Source organism: Hyperoodon ampullatus (genome assembly GCF_949752795.1).
Source record: "Hyperoodon ampullatus genome assembly, contig: scaffold_643, whole genome shotgun sequence".
In the NCBI taxonomy this organism is placed as follows: domain Eukaryota; kingdom Metazoa; phylum Chordata; class Mammalia; order Artiodactyla; family Ziphiidae; genus Hyperoodon; species Hyperoodon ampullatus.
In genome coordinates, this window is record NW_027640418.1 from 54,735 (window position 1) to 80,724 (window position 25,990).

The 25,990-nt window shown below is 44.1% G+C and overlaps 1 protein-coding gene across 4 annotated transcripts in view; it reads left to right on the plus strand.

Annotated features, from left to right (window-relative positions):
• The window catches only part of ZNF532 (zinc finger protein 532), a gene marked incomplete at its 5' end in the record, with an annotated part of 63,748 nt that extends 38,891 nt beyond the window's left edge, over positions 1-24,857 (plus strand). For all 4 annotated transcript variants that reach the window (XM_079728718.1, XM_079728719.1, XM_079728720.1 and 1 more), the window contains 3 exons: positions 20,112-20,224; positions 22,429-22,576; positions 24,182-24,857. In XM_079728718.1, the coding sequence (XP_079584844.1) occupies positions 20,112-20,224; positions 22,429-22,576; positions 24,182-24,676 (756 nt within the window). In that variant the 3' untranslated portion in view covers positions 24,677-24,857. The remainder of the gene's footprint in view (positions 1-20,111; positions 20,225-22,428; positions 22,577-24,181) is intronic.
• Positions 24,858-25,990: the final 1,133 nt, after the last annotated feature.

Here is a 25,990-nt window from a genome sequence, read left to right on the forward strand (position 1 = left end):
ACTAAATTCAAAGAAGATGAAAGGACAAGTTGAGTGACCAGTTTCCACTTCTGAAATTTATGAGGGACAGAAAATGAAGAAATATAAAACCTTCAAGAAAGATTAATAAGTTCTTTTGAAAGTGTGACTCCATAAGACTATAAAATATTATTCCAAATTTTGTTTATAGCCAGAAGAGATTTTTTTTTCAGATGCTTCAGAAGATTTGCTCTTAGATGTAAAACATTTATATCTGCTCATATGTCTCTTGCAGCTATTTTAGGAGACATTTTTCTGTAAACTCACCAAGAGGTTTCTGCCAACAAAGTTGAAGGACTTTGAATATATATATATATTTATTTATTTATTTTTAAAATAAACTTATTTATTTTTGGCTGCGTTGGGTCTTTGTCCGCTGTGCAAGAGCTTTCTCTAGTTGCGGTGAGCGGGGGCTACTCTTCGTTGTGGTGCGCAGGCTTCTTCATTCGGTGGCTTCTCTTGCTGCAGAGCATGGGCTCTAGGCGCGTGGGCTTCAGTGGTTGTGGCACGTGGGCTCAGTGGTTGTGGCTCACGGGCTCTAGAGCGCAGGCTCAGTAGTTGTGGCGCATGGGCTTAGTTGCTTCGCGGCATGTGGGATCTTCCCAGACCAGGGCTTGAACCCGTGTTCCCTGCATTGGCAGGAGGATTCTTAACCACTGCGCCACCAGGGAAGCCCTAAATATATATTTATATATGCCCAGTTACATGGTCTAAAGGATAAGAATGGCTTTCTCTGTGAGTTCCTTTAGTGAACGTTTTCTGATTCACTGTAGGACATGGCATGTTACTGCACATTCCATTGGATATTAAGTATAAAACCCCAAATTGAAAAATGTACAGGGAATTCCCTGGTGGTCCAGTGGTTAGGACTTGGCACTTTTACTGCCGTGGTCTGGGTGCAATCCATGGTCGGGCAACTAAGATCCTGCAAGGTTCGCAGCATGGCCAAAAAAAAAAAAAAAAAGATGTACAATAAACATAATAATAAAGTAGTAGGCAAATATGTTAAGTCTCAGTCATCAGGTCAGTGAGGTTGCCTCTGAAAGTCTTGTAGGATTTAGGGGCTGGTGGAGCCAGAGCGGGAGCTGCTAGTGGTCCCAATAGAGAGGGTCCCCAACAGAACCAATCGCCCTGCAATCAGAACTCAGGAGATCAGACCCAGCAGCAGATAACACAGCTTAGCGGTAGATCCCCCCACAACTCCCAGAGCATCTCTTGGGAATGTTGTCTGTCTATCCCGGGTGGACCCTTGTGGGTTTGTCTAAGGTGGAGTCCTGAAGCCCTTGGTGTCTCACCTGGGCCTTCCCACACCTGCCCTGCCAGGCCTTGTGGTTCCAGCAAAAAGAGCTGCTTATGGTCCCTTCACGCACACCACACTCTTCCTTGTCTTTGCCACTTCAGTTCCCTTTGCCTGGAAATCCCTGTCCTTGCCTCATTGCCTGGTTAACTCCCAGGTAGATCCAGCTAATTGTGGCTAGCAGCAGTGCCCCTGTGCCCGTGGGGCTGCTCTGTGTTCTTCCGCCTGCCTGTGGCCACTGCAGTCATAAATGGGACATCCACTCTTTATTTTTTTTTTTGTCTTCTTCAGCAGGCTGTGATCTTCCCGCTACAGAGCAGGGAGATCCTGGTGAGTGAAAGTAGGAGCTCAGTTAACAGTGTGGAATGAATCAGAGAGCCCTGGGCCCCATGGGGTGCTGGAGAACCAGGCTGTCTGGGCCTTCAGTGTGGCCAGGCCCAGGCTCTGGCTGGTTACTCTCACTCCTTTTTGTAAGTGTGGGTGGCACCTGTATTTTTTACCTTGCCGCCTGGCAGGTGCAAGCCTCTGGCCAAAAGGGGTTGGATCAGTGTGAGTTCATTGAACTTAAAGCGCTGGTGCTGCCGACCAGCACAACGTATCTTTTTTTTTTTTTTTTTGGATTGGAGTATAGTTGATTTACAATGTTGTGTTAATTTCTATTGTACAGCCAAGTGATTCAGTTATACATATATATGCATTCTTTTTCATATTCTTTTCCATTATGGTTTATCACAGGATGTTGAATATAGTTCCTTGCAGCGCAGCGTGTCTTTGCACTTGAAGTACAGCTCGGTGGTCCTCTGCCCTGAGAGCGTGCAGGCAGCACCTGGTTAGAGAGGGCTACCTCCCGCCCCTGCAGGGACTGAGGTGTTCGCAGACGTTCGGGTGCTTGCAGTGCATGGCTCATCAGGGCTGCTGGGATTTTGGAGACCGAGGAAGACTCTTCCTCTCTGGGCTCTTCCTGTTTATCTCTCGAGGTTTAGGAGGTGGAGGCTCCCTGGATGCTGGGCTGGTGCTGTTGCCAGATGGGAGAAATACGAGACTTGGCTGTCTCCATCTGCTTTGGGTGAATGTACCAGGACTTGCTGGCCTAAGAACATTTGTTATTAAAAACATTGCCTGAAGCCAGGGACTTACTTCCCTCGCTGTCACCAATGAGCAGTTTTCCTCCTCTCTGCTTCCACTGCCCCCGACCCAGACTAAAGCCTCCCAGGGTCCCACCCCCTGTTCTCTGTCAAACCTCAGTCCCTTCCTGTGCCCCAGCGTCTCCTCCCTGCCCCTGGCATCCCCGGCAGGCAGATATAGGTGTAGATCCAATGGGCTGAGGCTAGGGGAGGAGAGTAGTTTCTTTTATGACCTGAAGTGTCCAGGTTTGCTCTGGGATTGGGTTTCTTCATTGAACCAGATCCAAGAATGGTGGCGAGGCTTTAGAATATTGGTACGGTATTGTGGTGCGATGTGAGGAGGCTTTTGTGTGCTTGCCCAGGAATGCAGCATCCATTTGTAATCTCTTTAGGAAAATGCGTTCCTAAGTCCAACTGGCAGACCAGATTTTTAAATTTTAAGAATTTAGCACCGGACTGTGGTGACCTACATGGGTGGGATGGGGTGGGGGGTGGTCCATGAGGGAGGGAATATACGTATACATACAGCTGATTCACTTTGTTGTACAACAGAAACTAACAACATTGTAAAGCAACTCTACGCCAATAAAAAATAAAACATAGGGCCTCCCTGGTGGCGCAGTGGTTGAGAGTCCGCCTGCCGATGCAGGGGATACGGGTTCGTGCCCCGGTCCGGGAAGATCCCACGTGCCGCGGAGCGGCTGGGCCCGTGAGCCATGGCCGCTGAGCCTGCGCATCCGGAGCCTGTGCTCCGCAACGGGAGAGGCCACGACAGTGAGAAGCCCGCGTACCGCAAAAAAATAAATAAATAAATAAAAATAAAAATAAATTTAAAAAAAATAATTCAGCACCTGATTCAGTAAGCTGATACTACCTTGAAGCCCAAAACAACCAGAAAATAATTTTACATCCTGAAGTGGGGGCATCAAAGAAAATACAAGGCCATCTTGGCTGTGGTTGACTTGGTCAGAATCATAAAATAGATGGCTCTGGAAGGTGACTCAGAGGTCACAGATTCCCACTCGGTGTTCATTCAGTAATCTAGATCCTGGTGGTACACGGGACATGTTCTGAGCACTTCCTATGAAAGGAAACCATCCTCCTCATTTTGTAGTCATGACTTTTTCTTTTTTTACCCGGTTTGTTACACTTTGTTAAATAGATTTGGTTCTGAATGATTGAGACTTGGCTCTGTTTTCTGTAGAATTTGAGACAGGGGTCTAAATCTGGGTTAGCAAACTGGTTCACAGGCCAGCCACCTGTTTTTGTAAATAATTTATTGAAACACAGCCACGCCCACTCATTTATTCGTCATTGTCTGTGGCTGCTTTTGAACTACAAGGCAGAGTTGAGTAGTTGCAGCAGAGACTTTATGGCCTGCAAAGCCTGAAATATTTACAATCTGGCCCTTTACGCAAAAAGTCTGCCAACCTCTGGTCTAAATTTATACTCTGTATGTATTTCCCCCAAACCACTCAGTTCCAATTTGTAGAAGCTTGGATGGTTTATTACTCAGAAATTATTTTTCTTGATGCTTTCACATGTATGAAGTTTGAGCTTCCTGTGCTGTGTTCATCTAAATACCTTTTTATTTGTCTATTCTTAGATGTAGTGAGACTGGAGAATCTCACTAGTGTCCTAAATATTAAATTCTCTCAGAAAAGACTAGAATTTATGACCCACAGTATTCCAGATTTCGGAGGAAGGCTACTCTACTTGTGTGCGTACAAGACCATTTTCTAAGAGAGCATAGGTGGTTTGGGTGAGCAGGTTTATTTCTTGTGATTCACCATCCATGACTGTAGGTAATACTCATATAGAGTGAAAGCTTTACAGTTTTGTGGGCACATACTGACTATATCCGGATCTAATAAGAATAGATGAATTAAATACTAATGAAGCATTAATTTTTATTTATCCTGGTGAAAACTTTCAAGAATTCTCACAATGCAAATTATACCTTTTATTTATTTAATACATATGCTAATGATACATGTTTCTTTAATGAATTTCTTTTTTAATAATCAGTTTATTGAGTTATAATTTATATGTAATCTGAGTACATTTTTATTGTGTAGAAAAGCTAATTTATTTTACAGGAGGCATATATTAGACTATATGTATATATATATAGATTTTTCACCTGTTCAGGTTTTCAGTCTATACTGTTACGTTTTTAAAGTCTTTGGTGCCTCTGGGTACTTGCATATTATAGGAATAAGATACAGTTCTGAAACTGTTTAGAACAGGCCATTCGTTCATAGTTAGGGAATGTTTAGCTTTACACCATGTTTGTTCTTCCGTATGTAACTTTCTTTTATTCTATAAATATTTATCAAATTGCATAGTGTTTGCTATGAGGGAGCTCAAAGTGTGAAATGTAATTCTTGCCCTTATAGATGCTTATAGTTGGGTAGAAAAAGAAAGGATAAATACTTCTAAAGCTAAAACTAGTTTGAATTGGGTATGAAACAAGAGTCTTAGGAGCATCACAAGGTGTTAACGTAATTAAATGCTAAGCGAAAGGTGCATTCAATTCAGATTTTAGCTCAGTACCTGTTGATGCTCTGTGAATAAAGCGAGCAATAAAATATAGTCCAGCCTTGGGCTTCCCTGGTGGCGCAGTGGTTGAGAGTCCGCCTGCCGATGCAGGGGACGCGGGTTCGTGCCCCGATCCCGGAAGATCCCACATGCCGCGGAGCGGCTGGGCCCGCGAGCCATGGCCGCGGAGCCTGTGTGTCCGGAGCCTGTGGTCCGCAACGGGAGAGGCCACAGCAGTGAGAGGCCCGCGTACAGCAAAAAAAAAAAAAAAAAAAAAAATATAGTCCAGCCTTAAAAGAAATCGCAGGAAGATAGAGTGAAATTAAAAATTAAAATTGGGGCTTCCTTGGTGGCGCAGTGGTTGAGAGTCCGCCTGCCGATGCAGGGGACACGGGTTCGTGCCCCGGTCCGGGAGGATCCCACGTGCCACAGAGTGGCTGGGCCCGTGAGCCACGGCCGCTGAGCCTGTGCGTCCAGAGCCTGTGTTCCACGGGAGAGGCCACAGCAGTGAGAGGCGCGTGTACTGCAAAAAAAAAAAAAAAATTAAAATTGGGTTTGATACGTGGAAGAGAAGAATTAGACTTACATCTAAGGTACAGGGAAGCAGATTTGAGCATCACTGTTCCATGGAGCATCAGCAGGGGTGGGGAGATGCCCGGGAAGGCTGCACAGAAGAAATGCTACCTCATACTATCCACATAAGTATCTGGAGGATGCACAAGAGGGATTCGCCCTGTGTGCAGATGAGCAGGAAGAGAACGGACATGTGGTGCAAACCGTCATGGCTTTGCCAAGTGACTGCCAGCACGTAGTACTGGAGTGTGATGCTCTAGGAAGGGGGTAATGGGAGGCTGGGACAGGTGAGGTGGGCAAGTCCAACGGCCTAATTCCCTGAAGCTACAGAGAATGCCAGGTGGGCTTTAGGGAGAGAAGGGACACATTGAGATGTGTGTTTCCAGAGGTTCACTCGTAGCTGTGTGGGATATGGGCAAGAGAAGGAGAGGCAGGTGGCTGGAGAGATCGGGAAGGCCCACCAAGGACCTGAGAGCTGAGCTGGCTGGAGGGGGAAAGGGTGTGAATGGGCGTCCAGGAGAGGGAAAGCTGTCTCAGAAGAGCAGGGAGGAATGTGTCATGGTCTTCAGAAGATGTGGATTTGAGAGGCTTTGAATGGAAGGTTTATAAAGTCCCAGGAGATGTAGTCAAAATGGTGGGTTGAGGATTAGATTGTGGACCGTCTCGAAAGCCAAGAAGTTTGGATTTTGCCTTACACATAAGGAGACGGTGCAGTGAAAACCCTGTAGCATCTGATCTCAAATACTGTGTCGTCTCCCATGACAAAGGATGATCCTGTGTCCCCGCCCCCTGTGAGGGCAGCCCATCCATCTGCATGCTCTGTCCAGCCCCCTGTTGACCACTCGAGGGTGTCACAGCCGCCCGCACTTGTCCACTCTCTCCTGCATCTTTCTCAGCATCATAAAGCTCTGCCCTGGTACCCTTATCCTAGCAAAGCAGCCTTCCTCACCCCGCTTCCCTACTGCCATTTTTTCTCTCCCTCCCTTTGTAATAAATCTCCCTGGAATCGTTGTCTGTCCTTCTGTTCCCTGCTTCCTTCTCCTGTTCAGACTTCCGTCCCACCACTCCACCAAAGCCACTCTTGCCCACCTGTCCAGTGCTTCTGTGTCCCTGAGTTCAGGGGGCTTGGGTTTCTCAGTTGGTGTCTTCGTTGACCTGCCTGAAGCACTCGTCTGCTCTCTCTTCCTAGAAGTGCTTTCTTTGCTGGGCCTCTTAAGCACTGTCTTCTCTTGGTTCTCATCCTGCCTCATCGATAGCTCTTCTTGGTCTTTATCATCTTATGACGTTGATGTGTCTTTTGACTCTCAGACGGTTCTCATCCAGGCCCATGACTCAGAGTGCCATCTATGTCCTAGTGACTCACAGATCTATATCTGTAGCCAGACCTCTCCCCTGAGATCCGGACTAACCACCTATTTTATTTAACATCTCTGCTTAGATCTCCAATGGGCTTCTCACACTTAACGTATCCAAAACGTCACTCTTTTGATTCCTCTCCTTCCCTAATCCTGCTTCTCCCCTGTTTTTCCAACTGGTAACTGCTCCACCGATGCCCAGGCCAAAGAATTTGGAGTGATGCTTGACCCCTCTTTTTCTCTTCTTTGTCACCTACATTCAGCCCATCCATACATCTACCCTGGAGGTACATACCAAATCTAACCACTTATCGTCACCCTTTTCCCCCAAGCCCAGGGCACAGGATCTCTCCCCTGGAGCCTGTGCCCTGGCTCCCTGCTTCCACACTTGGCAGCCGGGGTGACACATCTCAACTGTGTCGGTCATATTGGTCCTCTGCTCAAACCCTTCAGTGCCCCCTCCTCGCACTCGTGGACGATCCGGAGCCCTCACCATGGTGTGCAAGGCTCTGTTGTCTGCGCTCTGAGCTCCCCACCTGCCGTCTCTAGCCCTCACTGCATAGAAAACCGCGGAAAGGATGTGATCGGGCAGTTCCCCAGGGAAGTATCAATGGCTCAGGAGTTTGTGCCTAGATGTCCAGCATCACTAGGCCTCGGAGAGAAACAAAAGTGCAGTAGAATTTTTACCATTCACTTTGGCAGAGCTGAAGAATGTGACCTGGTGTTGAAGACTCCTGATGAAGAGACACCGACTTAGGTCACTGGTATCCTTTTTGAGGACAGTTCAGCAAGGAGGGTCACAGGGCCTTAACATTTTTACAACTTGAGAGTCTATTTTCAGAAATCTATCCAAAGGAAATAATTGGTTGACTATAGAAAATTTCATCTGTAAAAGTTGAAATAATCTAAATCTTTAATAGAAGATAGTTAAATGGATTATGGTCCATTTATACAATAGAATACAATGGTGGATTCAGAAGAATGTGGAATCATCAAAATATGTGTAGCTGTGTGTGCTTTACAAGCAAAAAACCAGGTGACAAATCAATATGTATAATATAAACTCATAAATACACATGAATCCGTGTATCCAGAAAAGACATGGGCAGGATATATAGCTAGAAATTGATAGTGTTTATCTCAATTGGTGAGATTAGAAGCAATCTCATTCTCTTTTCGTTTGCAATAACCATTTGTTATTTTTATAATTGGCAACAGTAAGAGAAAGAACATGAAAGCCGCAGCATCTAGATGCATCGTGTTACTTCACTTTGATATGGAAGCTGCCAGGCAGGAGTTCCTTCAGTTTCCCAGTCCCTTCTTTACCCGCCCAGCCCTGGCCGTGTAAGCATTGCACCTGTTTATGGACGGAGCCTTATCTCCAGTCCACAGGAGGATGTGCTCTTCCTTCTGTGTGAGTCCCTCCCTGTCTCCCCACCTCTGTCCTCGGTGTCTTTGTTTTTTAGAGGCTCTTATCAGGATTTAAACATGCCCACATCTCACCCATCTTCCAGGAACAAGCAGTGCTTGCTCTCTGTCCAGGACTTTATGGTAAATTTGTTATTCTATGAACACTTTGTAGAACATGCTCATATTTTTCCAGTAGATAATTGTGTATTCAGTTATTTTTTTTTTCTTTTATTCATTTACGCAGTGACTATTTACTGAGTGTTTTCTGTATGCTGAATGCCAGGGCTATAAGGATGAATGATCCACAGCTTCTGTTTTCAAGGACCTTACAAGAGAGTGAAATTCCTCCTGAAATAAAAATAAAAAGCCAAAAACAGGGCTTCCCTGGTGGCGCAGTGGTTGAGAGTCCGCCTGCCAATCCAGAGGACATAAGTTCGTGCCCCGGTCCGGGAGGATCCCACATGCTGCAGAGCGGCTGGGCCCGTGGGCCGTGGCCGCTGGGCCTGCGCGTCCGGAGCCTGTGCCCCGCGGCGGGAGAGGCCACAATAGTGAGAGGCCCGCGTACCGCAAAAAAAAAAAAAAAAAAGCCAAAAACAGAGTTCAGGGCTTTTCTTTGGAGGAAGAGGCACACCGTATAAATAGGTATTTTATCTGTTAACTGAAAAATTTTTACCTTACTACCATTAGTCATTAGAGAAATGCAAATTAAACCACAATGAAATATATTATTTACTATAATAAAGTAAAATAAAACGGCAATATCAAATGCTGGGAAGGCTGCAGAGCCATTGGAGCTCTTATCCATTGCTGGTGGGAAAACAGAGTACGGCCATCTGGAAAACACTTTGACAGTTTCTTATGTAATTTACCGTAGGACCCAGTAATCCCATTCCTAGGTATTTACCCAAGAGAAATAAGATCGTATGTTGACACCAAAACCTGTCCATGAATGTTTATCGTTTATACTGTATACTTTAATAATTTTCAAAAACTGGAAACAACCTAGAAGTCCTTCACCTGGTAAATGGATAAACAAACCGGGGTCTGTCCATACAACGGAGTACTGCTCTACAGTGAGAAGCACGGACTACTGATACACTCGATAGAGTTGCCGACGTGTGATGCCGAGTGAGAGATGCCAGGCTCACAAAACCACACACATTATACTACATGGTCCCACGTACGTGCCAAATGGAAAAAGCAGAACTGTAGGATGGAAAACAGATCAGTGGTTTTCAAGAGTTGGGTATAGGAAGGAGGGGTTGACTCTAAAGGGGCACATGGGAATCTGGGGGGTGATGGAATTGTTCTATATATCTTGATTGTAGTGGCAGTTACTTAACTGTATCCATTTCCCAAAACTCATTAAAAAGTGAATTTTACATTTCGTAAATTAATACCTCAGTGAACCTGACCTAAGATCTTTTTGAGGCAACAACAAAAAATTTTTTTTATATGAGCTATATTCACATGGTTCAAAAATCCAAACAGTATGAAGGAATGCAGTTAAAAGCCTCATTTCAACCCTTGCCACCCTTGAAGTTTCTCTATGCCAATATCATCCTATATGCATCTGTGTTCTCATTTTTACCTCTTTTTAACACAGAACACAGGTTATTAATATAATTTTCTGCACCAGTTCCGTCTCCATGTAATTTATGTTACAGTTCTTTTCATATCAGTGCTTTGAGATCTTTCATTCTTTTCTACCGCTGCATGACAAGAATATTGTTTTGTTTACTTAACCATTCCTCCTTGGATGGGCCCACATTTTTTCCCATCTTTTCCCCTTACACACAGTGCTGCAGTGAATAACCTTGTATGTAAGGTCAGTTCTGCTGTAATGCCTATGTTGAAAACACAGATTTGTTCCAATGTAGTTGATACATCAGGGAACAGTTGAAGCACAATGTGAATTCTGAGTTTGCTCGTGTGATTCCATCCCTGAGAAACACTAGGTGAGCATAGAAAACTGTGCAACAGAGTTGTGTAGGAGTACACCCGACACACTTGTGCACACACCTTCTGCCTTCACCAGTGACCTCATCTCCCCATGGGCTGAGTCACACAGGTCCACACCCGGTGTTACAACTTCCCTCCAATTTCAGATAACCCTCCTTACACCACTTCACAAAAACTCAAGCAAGCCCCTTGGCGCTCACTTCCACAAGCAAACTGAAGGTCTTTTTCAAGGTAAAGTGCCACATTTTTTGCAGCACCTAATATGTGTTTCTTAACCGTTTAACGTGTAAATCCATGCTAGTTTAGTTTTTATTAAATGAGTCATTGGCAGTTTTTGAATGTTATGCCCTGAACTTCATTGTTGCTGGAAGTCTTGTGGGTTTTGTTGCCTGATTCTGCATAGTTCAGTGATTTAGAGCACGTGTTCTGTGTATGTTGTCTTAATTCAGAACTGACTGTACCATGTGCGGGTTTATTTGTAGAATAGATTCCCAAGTGGAAGGGTCCAGGGTTTTAGGAGTTAAATTCTGAGGGATTGCTGCTGTGGTAGGCGTAAATTATGCAGTTGGTTTGGTTTTCCTTTTTCATCAAAACCGCTATGATAGAGCTGAAGGATGTGTGTCAGCGTGCTTTGGGAATAACTTCGCTCCCGTTTTATCTTAAACTTGTGGCTGTTCCTGGACGTGTGCTGGTCGTCAAGGAGGCCCTGTGCATGTTGGTGTGAGGCAGATATCTCGTGGAGGAGGGAATCGCAGAAGAGATGGAGATGAGTGGGTGTCTGGCCAGATGGGAGTGTGAAGTTGTGGCTTTTCTCCCTCTAACTTCTTCAGAGTCACCTGAGACAGGAAGGGACTGGTTATCAGCATGGAAATGTCTGATCGTGAGAGCACCCACATCCACCAAGTGCCATCCGAAAAGAATGGCTTTCAGAGGCATTTAAAATCCCAGAGCTCAGACCTGAGCCCAGGGCTGGGGCATTTAGAACAAAGGAGTTTGTTTGGTAAGAGCAGTTAATAATAACGCTTTCTTTCCTGAAGGACACAAAGGTAAAAGAGTCAAAAATTGGAGATTAGGGAGAAAGTTTAGGAGGTGTACCCAAGTGTTTTATTTGATATTTTACTCTTAACATTTTAGCAAAATTTTCAGACCCTTCCAGCTTATTAGTTCACTATTTCTTTAAAGAGTTCTCTTTAAAAACAAAATAATTTATAATTCATAAATTTCTTTTCTGATTTTAATTAACTATAAAAAGTGCACTTAAGGCCCTGGTTCTGTTCATATCAGTTTATGCAGCCTTGGAGCCAGCAGAAGTAAAGGACGTTAAAAGTCTTGAAAACAGAATCATGATAGACTTTTACACTTTCTTTTTCCTTTTTTTTTAAAGTTAATTATTTATTTGTTTTTGGCTGTGTTGGGTGTCCGTTGCGGTGCGCGGGCTTCTCATTGAAGTGCCTCCTCTTGTTGCGGAGCACGAGCTCTAGGCGTGAGAGCTTCAGTAGTTGCAGCACGTGGGCTCAGTAGTTGTGGCTCGTGGGCTCTAGAGCGCAGGCTCAGTAGTTGTGGCGCACGGGCTTAGTTGCTCCGCGGCATGTGGAATCTTCCCGGACCAGGGCTCGAACCCGTGTCCCCTGCATTGTCAGGCGGATTCGTAACCACTGCGCCACCAGGGAAGTCCTACACTTTCTTTTTTTTTTTTTTTTTTTTTTTCCCATTTTTTTTTTTTTTTATTATTAGTTTCTGCTTTATAACAAAGTGAATCAGTCATACATATACATCTGTTCCCACCTCCCCTCCCTCATGCATCTCCCTCCCTCCCACCCTCCCCATCCCACCCCTCCAGGCGGTCACAAAGCACCGAGCTGATCTCCCTGTGCTCTGCGGCTGCTTCCCACTATCTATCTACCTTACGTTTGGTAGTGTATATATGTCCATGCCTCCCTTTCCCTTTGTCACAGCTTACCCTTCCCCCTCCCCATATCCTCAAGTCCATTCTCAAGTAGGTCTGTGTCTTTATTCCCGTTTTACCCCTAGGTTCTTCATGACATTTTTTTTTTTTTAATTCCATATATATGTGTTAGCATACGGTATTTGTCTTTCTCTTTCTGACTTACTTCACTCTGTATGACAGACTCTAGGTCTATCCACCTCATTACAAATAGCTCAGTTTCGTTTCTTTTTATGGCTGAGTAATATTCCATTGTATATATGTGCCACATCTTCTTTATCCATTCATCCGATGATGGACACTTAGGTTGTTTCCAGCTCCGGGCTATTGTGAATAGAGCTGCAATGAACATTTTGGTACATGTCTCTTTTTGAATTATGGTTTTCTCAGGGTATATGCCTAGTAGTGGGATTGCTGGGTCATATGGTAGTTCTATTTTTAGTTTTTTAAGGAACCTCCATACTGTTCTCCATAGTGGCTGTACCAATTCACATTCCCACCAGCAGTGCAAGAGTGTTCCCTTTTCTCCACACCCTCTCCAGCATTTATTGTTTCTAGATTTCTTGATGATGGCCATTCTGACTGGTGTGAGATGATATCTCATTGTAGTTTTGATTTGCATTTCTCTAATGATTAATGATGTTGAGCATTCTTTCATGTGTTTGTTGGCAGTCTGTATATCTTCTTTGGAGAAATGCCTATTTAAGTCTTCTGCCCATTTTTGGATTGGGTTGTTTGTTTTTTTGCTATTGAGCTGCATGAGCTGTTTATAAATTTTGGAGATTAATCCTTTGTCAGTTGCTTCATTTGCAAATATTTTCTCCCATTCTGAGGGTTGTCTTTTGGTCTTGTTTATGGTTTCCTTTGCTGTGCAAAAGCTTTGAAGTTTCATTAGGTCCCATTTGTTTATCTTTGTTTTTATTTCCATTTCTCTAGGAGGTGGGTCCAAAAGGATCTTGCTGTGATTTATGTCATAGAGTGTTCTACCTATGTTTTCCTCTAAGAGTTTGATAGTTTCTGGCCTTACATTTAGGTCTTTAATCCATTTTGAGCTTATTTTTGTGTATGGTGTTAGGGAATGATCTAATCTCATACTTTTACATGTCCCTGTCCAGTTTTCCCAGCACCACTTATTGAAGAGGCTGTCCTTTCTCCACTGTACATTCCTGCCTCCTTTATCAAAGATAAGTTGGCCATATGTGCGTGGGTTTATCTCTGGGCTTTCTATCCTGATCCACTGATCTATCTTTCTGTTTTTATGCCAGTACCACACTGTCTTAATTACTGTAGCTTTGTAGTATAGTCTGAAGTCAGGCAGCCTGATTCCTCCAGCTCCGTTTTTCGTTCTCAAGATTGCTTTGGCTATTCGGGGTCTTTTGTTTTTCCAAACAAATTTTGAAATTTTTTGTTCTACTTCTGTGAAAAATGCCAGTGGTAGTTTGATAGGGATTGCATTGAATCTGTAGATTGCTTTGGGTAGTAGAGTCATTTTCACAATATTGATTCTTCCAATCCAGGAGCATGGTATATCTCTCCATCTATTTATATCATCTTTAATTTCTTTCATCAGTGTCTTATAATTTTCTGCATACAGGTCTTTTGTCTCCTTAGGTAGGTTTATTCCTAGATATTTTATTCTTTTTGTTGCAATGGTAAATGGGAGTGTTTTCTTGATTTCATTTTCAGATTTTTCATCATTAGTGTACAGGAATGCCAGAGATTTCTGTGCATTAATTTTGTATCCTGCTACTTTACCAAATTCATTGATTAGCTCTAGTAGTTTTTCGGTAGCATCTTTCGGATTCTCTATGTATAGTATCATGTCATCTGCAAACAGTGACAGCTTTACTTCTTCTTTTCCAATTTGGATTCCTTTTATTTCCTTTTCTTCTCTGATTGCTGTGGCTAAAACTTCCAAAACTATGTTGAATAAGAGTGGTGAGAGTGGGCAGCCCTGTCTTGTTCCTGATCTTAGTGGAAATGGTTTCAGTTTTTCACCATTGAGGACAATGTTGGCTGTGGGTTTGTCATATATGGCCTTTATTATGTTGAGGAAAGTTCCCTCTATGCCTGCTTTCTGCAGGGTTTTTATCATAAATGGGTGTTGAATTTTGTCGAAAGCTTTCTCTGCATCTATTGAGATGATCATATGGTTTTTCTCCTTCAACTTGTTAATATGGTGTATCACATTGATTGATTTGCGTATATTGAAGAATCCTTGCATTCCTGGAATAAACCCCACTTGATCATGGTGTATGATCCTTTTAATGTGCTGTTGGATTCTGTTTGCTAGTATTTTGTTGAGGATTTTTGCATCTATGTTCATCAGTGATATTGGCCTGTAGTTTTCTTTCTTTGTGACATCCTTGCCTGGTTTTGGTATCAAGGTGATGGTGGCCTCGTAGAATGAGTTTGGGAGTGTTCCTTCCTCTGATATTGTTTGGAAGAGTTTGAGGAGGATGGGTGTTAGCTCTTCTCTAAATGTTTGATAGAATTCGCCTGTGAAGCCATCTGGTCCTGGGCTTTTGTTTGATGGAAGATTTTTAATCACAGTTTCAATTTCAGTGCTTGTGATTGGTCTATTCATATTTTCTATTTCTTCCTGAGTCAGTCTTGGTAGGTTGTGCATTTCTAAGAATTTGTCCATTTCTTCCAGGTTGTCCATTTTATTGGCATAGAGTTGCTTATAGTAATCTCTCATGATCTTTTGTATTTCTGCAGTGTCAGTTGTTACTTCTCCTTTTTCATTTCTAATTCTACTGATTTGAGTCTTCTCCCTTCTTTTCTTGATGAGTCTGGCTAATGGTTTGTCAATTTTGTTTATCTTCTCAAAGAACCAGCTTTTAGTTTGGTTGATCTTTGCTATCGTTTCCTTCATTTCTTTTTCATTTATTTCTGATCTGATCTTTATGATTTCTTTCCTTCTGCTAACTTTGGGGGTTTTTTGTTCTTCTTTCTCTAATTGCTTTAGGTGCAGGGTCAGGTTGTTTACTCGAAATGTTTCCTGTTTCTTAAGGTGGGATTGTATTGCTATAAACTTCCCCCTTAGAACTGCTTTTGCTGTGTCCCATAGGTTTTGGGTCGTCGTGTCTCCATTGTCATTTGTTTCTAAGTATTTCTTAATTTCCTCTTTGATTTCTTCAGTGATCACTTCATTATTGAGTAGTGTATTGTTTAGCCTCCATGTGTTTGTATTTTTTACAGATCTTTTCCTGTAATTGATGTCTAGTCTCATAGCATTGTGGTCAGAAAAGATACTTGATACAATTTCAATTTTCTTAAATTTACCAAGGCTTGATTTGTGACCCAAGATATGATCTATCCTGGAGAATGTTCCATGAGCACTTGAGAAAAATGTGTATTCTGTTGTTTTTGGGTGGAATGTCCTATAAATATCAATTAAGTCCATCTTGTTTAATGTATCATTTAAAGCTTGTGTTTCCTTATTTATTTTCATTTTGGATGATCTGTCCATTGGTGAAAGTGGGGTGTTAAAGTCCCCTACTATGATTGTGTTACTGTCGATTTCCCCTTTTATGGCTGTTAGTATTTGCCTTATGTATTGAGGTGCTCCTATGTTGGGTGCATAAATATTTACAATTGTTATATCTTCTTCTTGGATCGATCCCTTTATCGTTATGTAGTGTCCTTCTTTGTCTCTTCTAATAGTCTTTATTTTAAAGTCTATTTTGTCTGATATAAGAATTGCTACTCCAGCTTTCTTTTGATTTCCATTTGCATGGAATATCTTTTTCCATCCCTTTACTTTCAATCTGTATGTGTCTCTAGGTCTGAAGTGGGTCTCTTGTAGACAGCATATATATGGGTCTTGTTTTTGTATCCATTCAGCCACTCTGTGTCTTTTGGTGGGAGCATTTAGTCCATTTACATTTAAGGTAATTATTGATATGTATGTTCCTATTGCCATTTCCTTAATGGCTTTGGGTTCGTTATTGTAGGTATAGTCCTTCTGTTGTGTTTCTTGCCTAGAGAAGTTCCTTTAGCATTTGTTGTAAAGCTGGTTTGGTGGTGCTGAACTCTCTCAGCTTTTGCTTGTCTGTAAAGGTTTTAATTTCTCCATCAAATCTGAATGAGATCCTTGCTGGGTACCTACACTTTCTTAATGCTGTTTTTTCCCATGTTTGTTTGATTAAAAATTGCTTCCTGTGTCATAAAGTAGCAGTATGAACTATTATAATAGTGAAGATACAAGTTATGAAGATAAATTAGGCAAAGCACCTTTAAACAAGTTAATATTTAAAATTTAACAAAGAAGAAAGTCATTTGTCTTGTTAGGTATTGTGAACATGGCAGGTTTGATCTGGAAACTGGAGTTTAACTTGTAGATTTCTTGTCACCAGTGATTTTGAAACCTTGCCCCATTGTTTTGAGATTGCACAGTTCATTTATGCAATTTTTTTCATAAAGATGTTGAAAAAGAGTATCTCATACATCGTCAACTCTTTTTGAAAATAATAATTATTGATTTAGCTAAGCTGCTCTTCATTTATTATCTTCTGAGGATTTCTTTATTGATATTTCTCTATTACAATTTTGATTTGATATTAATATAACTACACAGTAACAAGAAGTAGAATATTAAAATCTTCACCATAATAGAAAATCCAGTCTGCATGTCTCTGAGGTCTCTGCCCTGTTCTGTGCTTAGAAAGATATACTTCCATTGTCTCCCTCCTTTATGATTATTTGCTACAACTGTCTTGCTTTTAGAAAGATGTCTTGTGTTTCAACTCTCCCAGGTGGTCTTAACATTGTCCATCTTATATGTACAGAATTCAACAGGAGTCAGGTATTTGCAGATGTTAAAAACCTTTATTGAAACATAGTAGAACTATTCATAACTGACTGTTCTTGACTTAAAGTTTTATTGTAAAAGAAACCTCTTATTCATTCTCTGGCTACATATGCTAATAAAAGAGACTAGGGATGGCCTGTTTAATGTGATCAAAAATTTTTATGAAGGAGAGGGGACAGGGTATCTCAGGCACTAGTTGGTCACTTGCTTTGTTCTCTGTGTCTCTCTTTTTTTCCCCAGAGATGATTCTTACAGTCTGGGATATATGATGTATATGCATATATCCCGGGGATATGCTTAGGAAAACAGTACAAGCAATGGTACGACTTGCATCTTTAACTTGGAGAAGGAACTTCCTCCTTTGCCTTTGTCTGGGTTCAAGACCTTTTCAACGTCCGCCGGACTGATTTGCTTTATTTAAAAGATAGTATTTTCCACTTTTTAATAAATGAAACTTGGATATGTAACTTTATTATTACTAATAAAGTAACACATATCGAGGATTTCTCTGTGTCCCGAGCACTGTGCTAGCCCTTCAGCAGCCCCCTTCCCCCAGCACCCTCTCTGAGGACAGCACTGCTGTGATCCCCACTTGGCAGCTTGGGGAGTGGGTGTTTATGGAGGTTGGGACACTTTCCTCCATCACGTGGTTCGTGAGTGGTGGAGAAAAGGTGCCAGCCCATCTCTGGGACTCAGCCGCCTGAATAGCTTTGCTTACCAGCTTGAATAAGGATGTGTTTGTCAGGTGATTAATGTAAAAATAATTTTTTTAAAAACATCATTTCTGGGCTTCCCTGGTGGCGCAGTGGTTGAGAGTCAGCCTGCCGATGCAGGGGACACGGGTTCGTGCCCCGGTCCGGGAGGATCCCACATGCCGCGGAGCGGCTGGGCCCATGAGCCATGGCTGCTGAGCCTGCGCGTCCGGAGCCTGTGCTCCGCAACGGGAGAGGCCACAGCAGTGGGGGGCCCGCGTACCGCAAAAAACAAACAAACAAACAAACAAAAACATCATTTCTTTATCACGTAGGTCACAGTTGCTTGCTTATCTCTTCTTATTGCCAAAGATAGTAACACAATTTCACGTGAGAACTTCTTCCTTCTTCATCCCTATTTTTCACGAGGGCTGAGCCAAATTTGTTTCATTCATGAGGCGAACAGTTCTTTCTTGATTTCATTTCCTTGTGATATGACATTACTTCCAGACTGCAGTACGTATCATGCCCAAATAATTTGTTTTAAATGTTAAGCCACTAATTTGACGTCAAAGGTTCCACATGGGAATCTGTTGAATTAACATTATGTCTTAGCCAAAGTGGGAAACTTTCACTTTGATTTTTATATATCTCTTTTTTTTTTTTTTTTTTTTTTTTTTGTGGTACGCGGGCCTCTCACTGTTGTGGCCTCTCCCGTTGCGGAGCACAGGCTCTGGACACGCAGGCCCAGCGGCCATGGCTCACGGGTCCAGCCGCTCCGTGGCATGTGGGATCTTCCCGGACCGGGGCACGAACCCGTGTCCCCTGCATCGGCAGGCGGACTCTCAACCACTGCGCCTCCAGGGAAGCCCTGATTTTTATATATCTCTTGATCATGCTCTCTTGCTTTCTCAGTGTCCCTCCCCAGCACACACACACACACGCACACGCACACACACACACACACACACTCTACATATACCAACAGGCAATATCCCCAAAGTGGTTTCAAACTTGTGTTCTTGAGATAACCAAATGGTATCATTTAAAACAAAAAGCATTCTTGGAAAACTCTTATTTAAGGAATAATTAGTTATTAGTGGGAGAAGCTAAAATGTTTAAAATTAGCCAGAGATGTAGTTTAAAATGGCATACTGGAGAAGGAAACCTGTTCTTTCTGGATATAACAAATTAACTAATGGCTTTATTTGGTATCTGCTGAAGAATTGTTTTTCTAGGTTATCTGCTTTTTAAAAATAACGTCTCTTATGCAAAGAAAATTTATGTAATGTTTTCTTTTCAGCTATCTGGGTGTTTGTGTTGAATCAAAATCATAAGTGGGGCCTCCCTGGTGGCGCAGTGGTTGAGAGTCCGCCTGCCGATGCAGGGGATACGGGTTCGTGCCCCGGTCTGGGAGGATCCCATATGCCGCGGAGCGGCTGGGCCCGTGAGCCATGGCTGCTGAGCCTGCGCATCCGGAGCCTGTGCTCCGCAACGGGAGAGGCCACAACAGTGAGAGGCCCGCGTACCACAAAAAAAAAAAAAAAAAAAAAAAAAAAAAATCATAAGTGTTTTTAAGGAAAAAAATAGTTTTTTAGTCTTATGATAAAGTGTTCTCTAGAAATGAACCCCTCCATGACTACTCCAGCCCTGCCCACCCTTTCTGTTACTTTTTTTTTTTTGGTGGTACGCGGACCTCTCACTGTTGTGGCCTCTCCCGTTGCGGAGCACAGGCTCCGGACGCGCAGGCTCAGCGGCCATGGCTCACGGGCCTAGCCGCTCCACGGCATGCGGGATCCTCCCGGACCGGGGCACAAACCCGCGTCCCCTGCATCGGCAGGCGGACTCCCAACCACTGCGCCACCAGGGAAGCCCCTGTTACATTTCTTTTTTAATTGATTGATTGATTTTTGGCTGCATTGGGTATTCATTGCTGCGTGCGGGCTGTTCTCTAGTTGCGTCGAGCAGGGGCTACTCTTCACTGTGGTGCGCAGGCTTCTCATTGCAGTGGCTTCTCTTGTTGCGGAGCACTGGCTCTAGGCATGTGGGCTTCAGTAGTTGTGGTACGCGGGCTCAGTAGTTGTGGCTCACAAGCTCTAGAGCGCAGGCAGGCTCAGTAGTTGTGGCGCACGGGCTTAGTTGCTCCGTGGCATGTGGGATCCTCCCAGACCAGGGGTCAAACCCATGTCCCCTGCATTGGCAGGCTAACCACTGCACCACCAGGCAAGTCCTCATTTACATCTTTAAAATCTTCTAGTCTTGTTACTGTATTGCTAAACAGCAGTGATACTTAGACTCTTACAAAAGAGTTTTTAATTTGTAAAGTGTTTCCGTTTTTGTTCTCTCAAGTGACTTTCTCTCCTTTTCTCCTAATAAAGCAAATGAAGAAGCACCCCTGCCGCCAGTGTGACAAGTCTTTCAGCTCATCCCACAGCCTGTGCCGTCACAACCGGATCAAGCACAAAGGCATCAGGAAAGTTTATACCTGCTCGTAAGTCGTGATTTCTAATGTGGGAAGCACAGTGAAAGGATTAGCCTGGAACTTCTCGAAGGTTTTTCCCATTTCACCATTAACTTTCCATTTTCCCATTCTCTGCTCCATGGTGTATGGATTTCCTTTCAGAATTGTATTTTGTCTTGACAGACCATTCTTGCTTGGTTTGTAACACTTAACAATATTAAAATAAAGAGGGGCAGTCCCTTGCCCACCCTTTGTATGTTCTTATCTGTTACCTTTGTTCTTTTTTTTTTGGCCACACAGTTTGTGGGATCTTAGTTCCCCGACCAGGGATTGAACCCGGGCCCTCAGCAGTGAAAGCACAGAGTCCTAACCACTGTACTGCCAGGGAATTCCCACCTATGTTCTTATCCATTATACAGAGATAGGCATTTTATTGCTGAGAATTTTGGAGAAGTGGCTCACGGGCAGGTAGGTGCACGGTTGAATGAGATGCCCTGCGGTCTCTTACACACAGTGAGTTGGCAGCATCAGTAAGCCGTTTGGGCTGGTGGATCTACTCAGGGTTCAGAGCGGGCCCTGGTGGGGCCAGTCATGGAGTCATCCTGGACTGGACGTTTGCCCCTCGGCTGCAGTGCATCCCTCATCTCAGCACACACTGTTGGTTAGAGACCAAATTCAAGGAACTGAGTGGGCCAACCCACTGAGTGAACAGTCCATGAGATTCTTCTTTGTATATGAAGGTCAGAGATTATTAGCTTATTATTAGTGAGAAAGCTTTCTCACCCACTCAGAACATGCCTGAAGTGAGGTGATGTAACAGGGTTACTTACTTTAAGGCACTTCTCATAAAAGAGGACTAAACGACACAGAAGCCATGTAGCCAGCGTGTGGCCATGATGAAAGCAGGGCTCCGTGTACCACGTGGCTGAGGGAACGTGAGAAAGTCGGCTGCCAGATCGCTGCTGCTTTGCTGTGTCTTGGTTAGTTAGGGAAAGTTTCTTGGGTAGGAAAACAGGGACCCTCCTTCTGTGAAATTGAAGCCAGGAGTGATTTTGGTGAGATGAGAACATGCTGTAAATACAGACTGTATGTTGAGACTGCATTGAAAGAATCAGTGAATTTAGGAGGAAACCCTGGGCTGAGAAAATGGAAAGGAAGGCTGGCGTGGATGGCACAGTCCTTCCTCTAACACTTCCTCCTCGTGAAGTGCCTGTAAGGCAGTAAAGTGCCAGGATTGTCCAGCTAATTTCGTTGGTTCTTTGGTGTTGGTGCTGGCTCCCACTGCTGCCCCATAGAGCGTCTCTAACATAATATCATCAGAATTTGGAGCCAATCATTATAAAATTCTTAGAAGCCTCTCTGAAGACAGCAAATTTGGTTCTTCATAAGCCATGAGGAACTTTCCATCTACCTTCGCTGCAGTGGTATTCTTGATGTCTGGCTTAGAGTATCTGTCATCACCATGGTCATTAACTTTCCTTTACCTGTTTTTGGCCTGTTTGATGAAGAAAATGATAAATTCATATCTTCTAAAGAAAAACTGTCATCATAATTAACAATTTTGCACAGCACAAGCTGAAATGACAGCTTAAATAATTGACCAGTTTTGGATACCTGGTCACAGTTTTCTGCATTTTAATCGACTGACTGAACACATGTATTTGAGCACTGCGGTTCTAACCATGCATATTGCATTTGTGCTTTGATGAGGAATTTGATGGGGAGACAGTCTGTCTTGTCTGTGTTACGGCAGAGTGGACACCAGCCGTTAACACCAGCGTGAAGGAGTCAGGCAGGGACTTTCTTCCTGTTAAAGTGTCTCATGACGTAAATTCTGAGGGAACAGTCTGAGTCACTGGAAAGAAAACTTTTGAAATTTAATGTTCTCCATGTTAAAATTACAGCCATCTAGAATAACGGATTAAGTAATACTTTAACCAAACTCAGAAAATAAATACTCCATCAGACCCAAATTAGGCTGGTCCTGTAAGGACACAAAAACTGATAGAAAACTTTTAACAAAAGCTGCAAGAACTTTGTTTTTTTTTTTCACCAGTTGGAAACTATGATTCATAGCAAAATTACTCTTTCGCTTTGGACCAGTGGTACTCATGCAGACGACCCTGGCCCCTCTGAGCGGGCTGTCGGCCGGCTGAGGGCTTTCAGCAGTGAATGTGCGCCTCAGTCAGTTCCTTTAAAGCAAGTAGGTTATTTCCTTGTCTTTTTCCTCACAGGCACTGCCCAGACTCCAGGCGTACCTTCACGAAACGGTTAATGCTGGAGAAACATATCCAACTCATGCACGGAATTAAGGATCCTGACTTGAAAGAAATGACAGAAGCCACCAATGAGGAGGAAACAGAAATAAAAGAAGATACCAAGGTCAAACACTGCACGTGTTCTCTTTACAGTGAAGTTGTGTTGACTTGCTTTTGCCATTTTTTTTTTTTTTTTGCGTTTAAATTATTCTACGGTTACACAGTTTTAAAAATTCAGACTGTGCATAAAGCTTTAAAATAATAGGGACGCTCTCTCTGCACTCGTTCTGAGCTTTCATCTTGCTCCTAAAAGGTAACCTTTATTAAGTTTCTTCTGTATCCTTCCAGACACAACTTTAGGGATTGATCTACTTACATATAAAATTTTTAAAATTTTATGTTGACTCACAGAAGTTGTCTGTTAGCCAGGGGATTGTGTGAATCTAGATTCCTTTTCATTGGCAGTATATTGGTTGTGAGAGGTACCTAATCAAAATTGATTCCATTTAGCTTCTCTTTGTACTGATAAAGGATTACAATAAGATTCGTAGATAGTGCCTTATCAGTAGGTAGTGAACTTGAAGCAGACAACAGAACATATACTAACCTGAGTACACAGTGTGTGTGTCGCAAGTGCTGTTGCAGTAAAGCAGACACTTAGGAGACCTGCTGTCTTTGGCCCTGTGCTGCGTCTGGAACGTTCCTGGGTAAAAGCCTGTGTGTGCTTTCAAGGAGTTAATCGTTGAAATCAGAATACAAGTCAGGGGCTTCCCTGGTGGCGCAGTGGTTGAGAGTCCGCCTGCAGATGTAGGGGACATAGGTTCGTGCCCCGGTCCGGGAAGATCCCACATGCCATGGAGCGGCTGGGCCCGTGAGCCATGGCGGGTGAGCCTATGCGTCTGGAGCCTGTGCTCCACAACAGAGAGAGGCCCGCGTACCGCAAAAAAAAAAAGAATACAAGTCAGAGTCGTGTTGCATTAAATTGTAACCCTTTCCCTCAAGTGATGGGGAGGCGGGGGTGGAATTAAAGAATGTATGTGCAGGAGCAGCTTTAGGTCAAGGCGGAAAAGCAGGACGGCCACGGAGCTGGGAGGACGGGGCGTCCCCTCGGCTTGGATTTTTAGAGAGCTGGAAGGGAGGCGATTTGATGGGGCCAGAGGGGAAGGAGTGGGAAGTGAGTGGGCAGGAAAGGGCGCTTAGGAGACCCGGGGAGGCTCAGGTGGCTCCATCTGAGTCTCAGGAAAAGCACAAGTGCAGACATCTTCTCCTCCACGAGGTGCTTTTCAGTCTGCCCTCCCCCTGCCTCTCCTTGGCCTCATTTGCGCACTCACCTGGTCACCCTGCCCCGGCCCCCCTGGCCTACCTCCTGGACCCCTTTCCCCATGTGGCCTCCTGGCTCAGGCTGTCCCTGCCACATTGCACGCTGGCTCCTTCATGGCTGTTTGTCACTCCATTGGCGCCTGCGTCCCACGAGGGCCGGGACCTGTCTGTCCTACCCAGCCGGCTGATGGAGGATGCCTGGTCATCCCGGAGCTGAGTCCACCTCTGTCGGGGGGCTGGAAGGCACGACCCTTGGGTGGGGTGGCGGCCGTGCAGCCGTCAGGAGCCCGCACCCCCCCGCTCCTGGGACACGTTTCCCCGCAGCCCCGGAGCCCGCAAGCACTGACCGCCCGTCACCCGCCCAGAGACCGGTTTTCAGTGCGTCACCCGCTCTGTTTTTCTCTCCAAGGTTCCCAGTCCCAAGCGGAAGTTGGAAGAACCCGTTTTAGAGTTCAGACCTCCCCGAGGAGCCATCACGCAGCCCCTGAAGAAGCTGAAGATCAATGTGTTCAAGGTGCACAAGTGCGCCGTGTGCGGCTTCACCACGGAGAACCTGCTGCAGTTCCACGAGCACATCCCGCAGCACAAGTCGGACGGCTCGTCCCACCAGTGCCGCGAGTGCGGCCTCTGCTACACGTCGCACGTCTCCCTGTCCCGGCACCTCTTCATCGTCCACAAACTGAAGGAGCCGCAGCCGGCGGCCAAGCAGAACGGGGCCGGCGAGGAGAGCCAGCAGGAGAACAAGCCTGGCCCAGAGGACGCGCCGGCCGACGGCCCCGTGTTGGACAGAACATGCAAAGTGTGTGCAAAGACGTTCGAGACGGAAGCTGCCTTAAACGCCCACATGCGGACCCACGGCATGGCCTTCATCAAATCCAAGAGAGTGAGCTCGGCGGAGAAATAGCCGCGCACCCTTCCCGCCGAGAGTCCCGGTCCACATTGGAAGCAAAGAGACAGTTTTCTTACAAAACGTTGGCAGTTCTCATAGAGTGAACAGTACTGTCTAGGCTGTTGCAATATATCCGCCTTCCACTCCCTTCTCCGCCTCCTCCTGTATATCCTCCTCGATTAAGTATTAAAACAGTATTTGAGTTGAAAAGAGTTTGTATATATTTAAATGAATAACTTTTTATACTCTTTGTTACATGTTTATATCAGTATTTAGTGGGAAATGTTTTGAAGTTTTTTTGTTTTGTTTCGTTCTTGGTTTTTGGTTTTGTTTTTGTTTTTTAATTTGAGTTAGAATTTTTCTTTTTGTACTGTTTCTTTAAAACAGTTCTTAGTATCAGGGGCAGTTCCTGAATTCAAATAAACCATTTTGTATGTCACAGATTTGAATGGGTTAACTAATTACAGGCTACGATAATGCCTTTTTTAGTGTTTTTAATTTTTAGAATTCACTACATAAATTGTAGGTGACTGTAGGTCTCAAAAACACTAGGGACTTTTAAGTGTCTTAGCACTATCCTCAACGTGCCTGCTCCGCCAGGGAGTGCCGGCCCCGCCAGGACCGCAGCCCGGCGTGTGGCGTCTTCTCCAGGCCAAACTGTGTCGAAAGCAGCCTTGCAGGTCGCTTCTTTCTCAGTAGGGGGATGAAAACTTGGGCCAGAAATCCAGTAAGGAACGTGGATTAGTTGCGTCTCAGAATGGGGAAGGAAGGTATCCTAAAGGGAAAAAACGGGGGTGCAGGGCGGCTGGGGGCAGCGGTGGCTTTCTGGGCCGATTTGCAAGGCTGACTTCTAAAGAGCACAAGGAGATATAGCAGCGAAAGGGCTGGACTACTGTAAAAGTTACAAATACATAGTTAGACCAATAAATATATATAGTCAAGCTTTTGTCATGTAATTTATTAACTATTGCAAAGACACAACTAAAAATATCAAGTATTTCTCTGGCTCTTGACAGGAGAAAAAAAAAAAATCACAATTGACTTAACCCTTTGCTGTCTAAAGAGTTGGCGTTTCCTGTTCAGGGTGCTACTGCCAAACGTCCTGGTACTTAGACTTGGGATGCACAACTTCCACCTTATTGATGCAGCAGCCGGCGTGTCGCAATTGGCCGTTCGAGTCAGCACTGAGCCACCTGGGTTTAGTTCAGCCATTTCAATTAGTATCGTTAACATCGGTAGTTCCGCTTTCTTAGTGCAGCCGAGGTACTCTTTTGTCCCTTCCAAATGTTTATAGTTCTCTGGGAGAGTTATACTTTTTGGTTTTGTGTT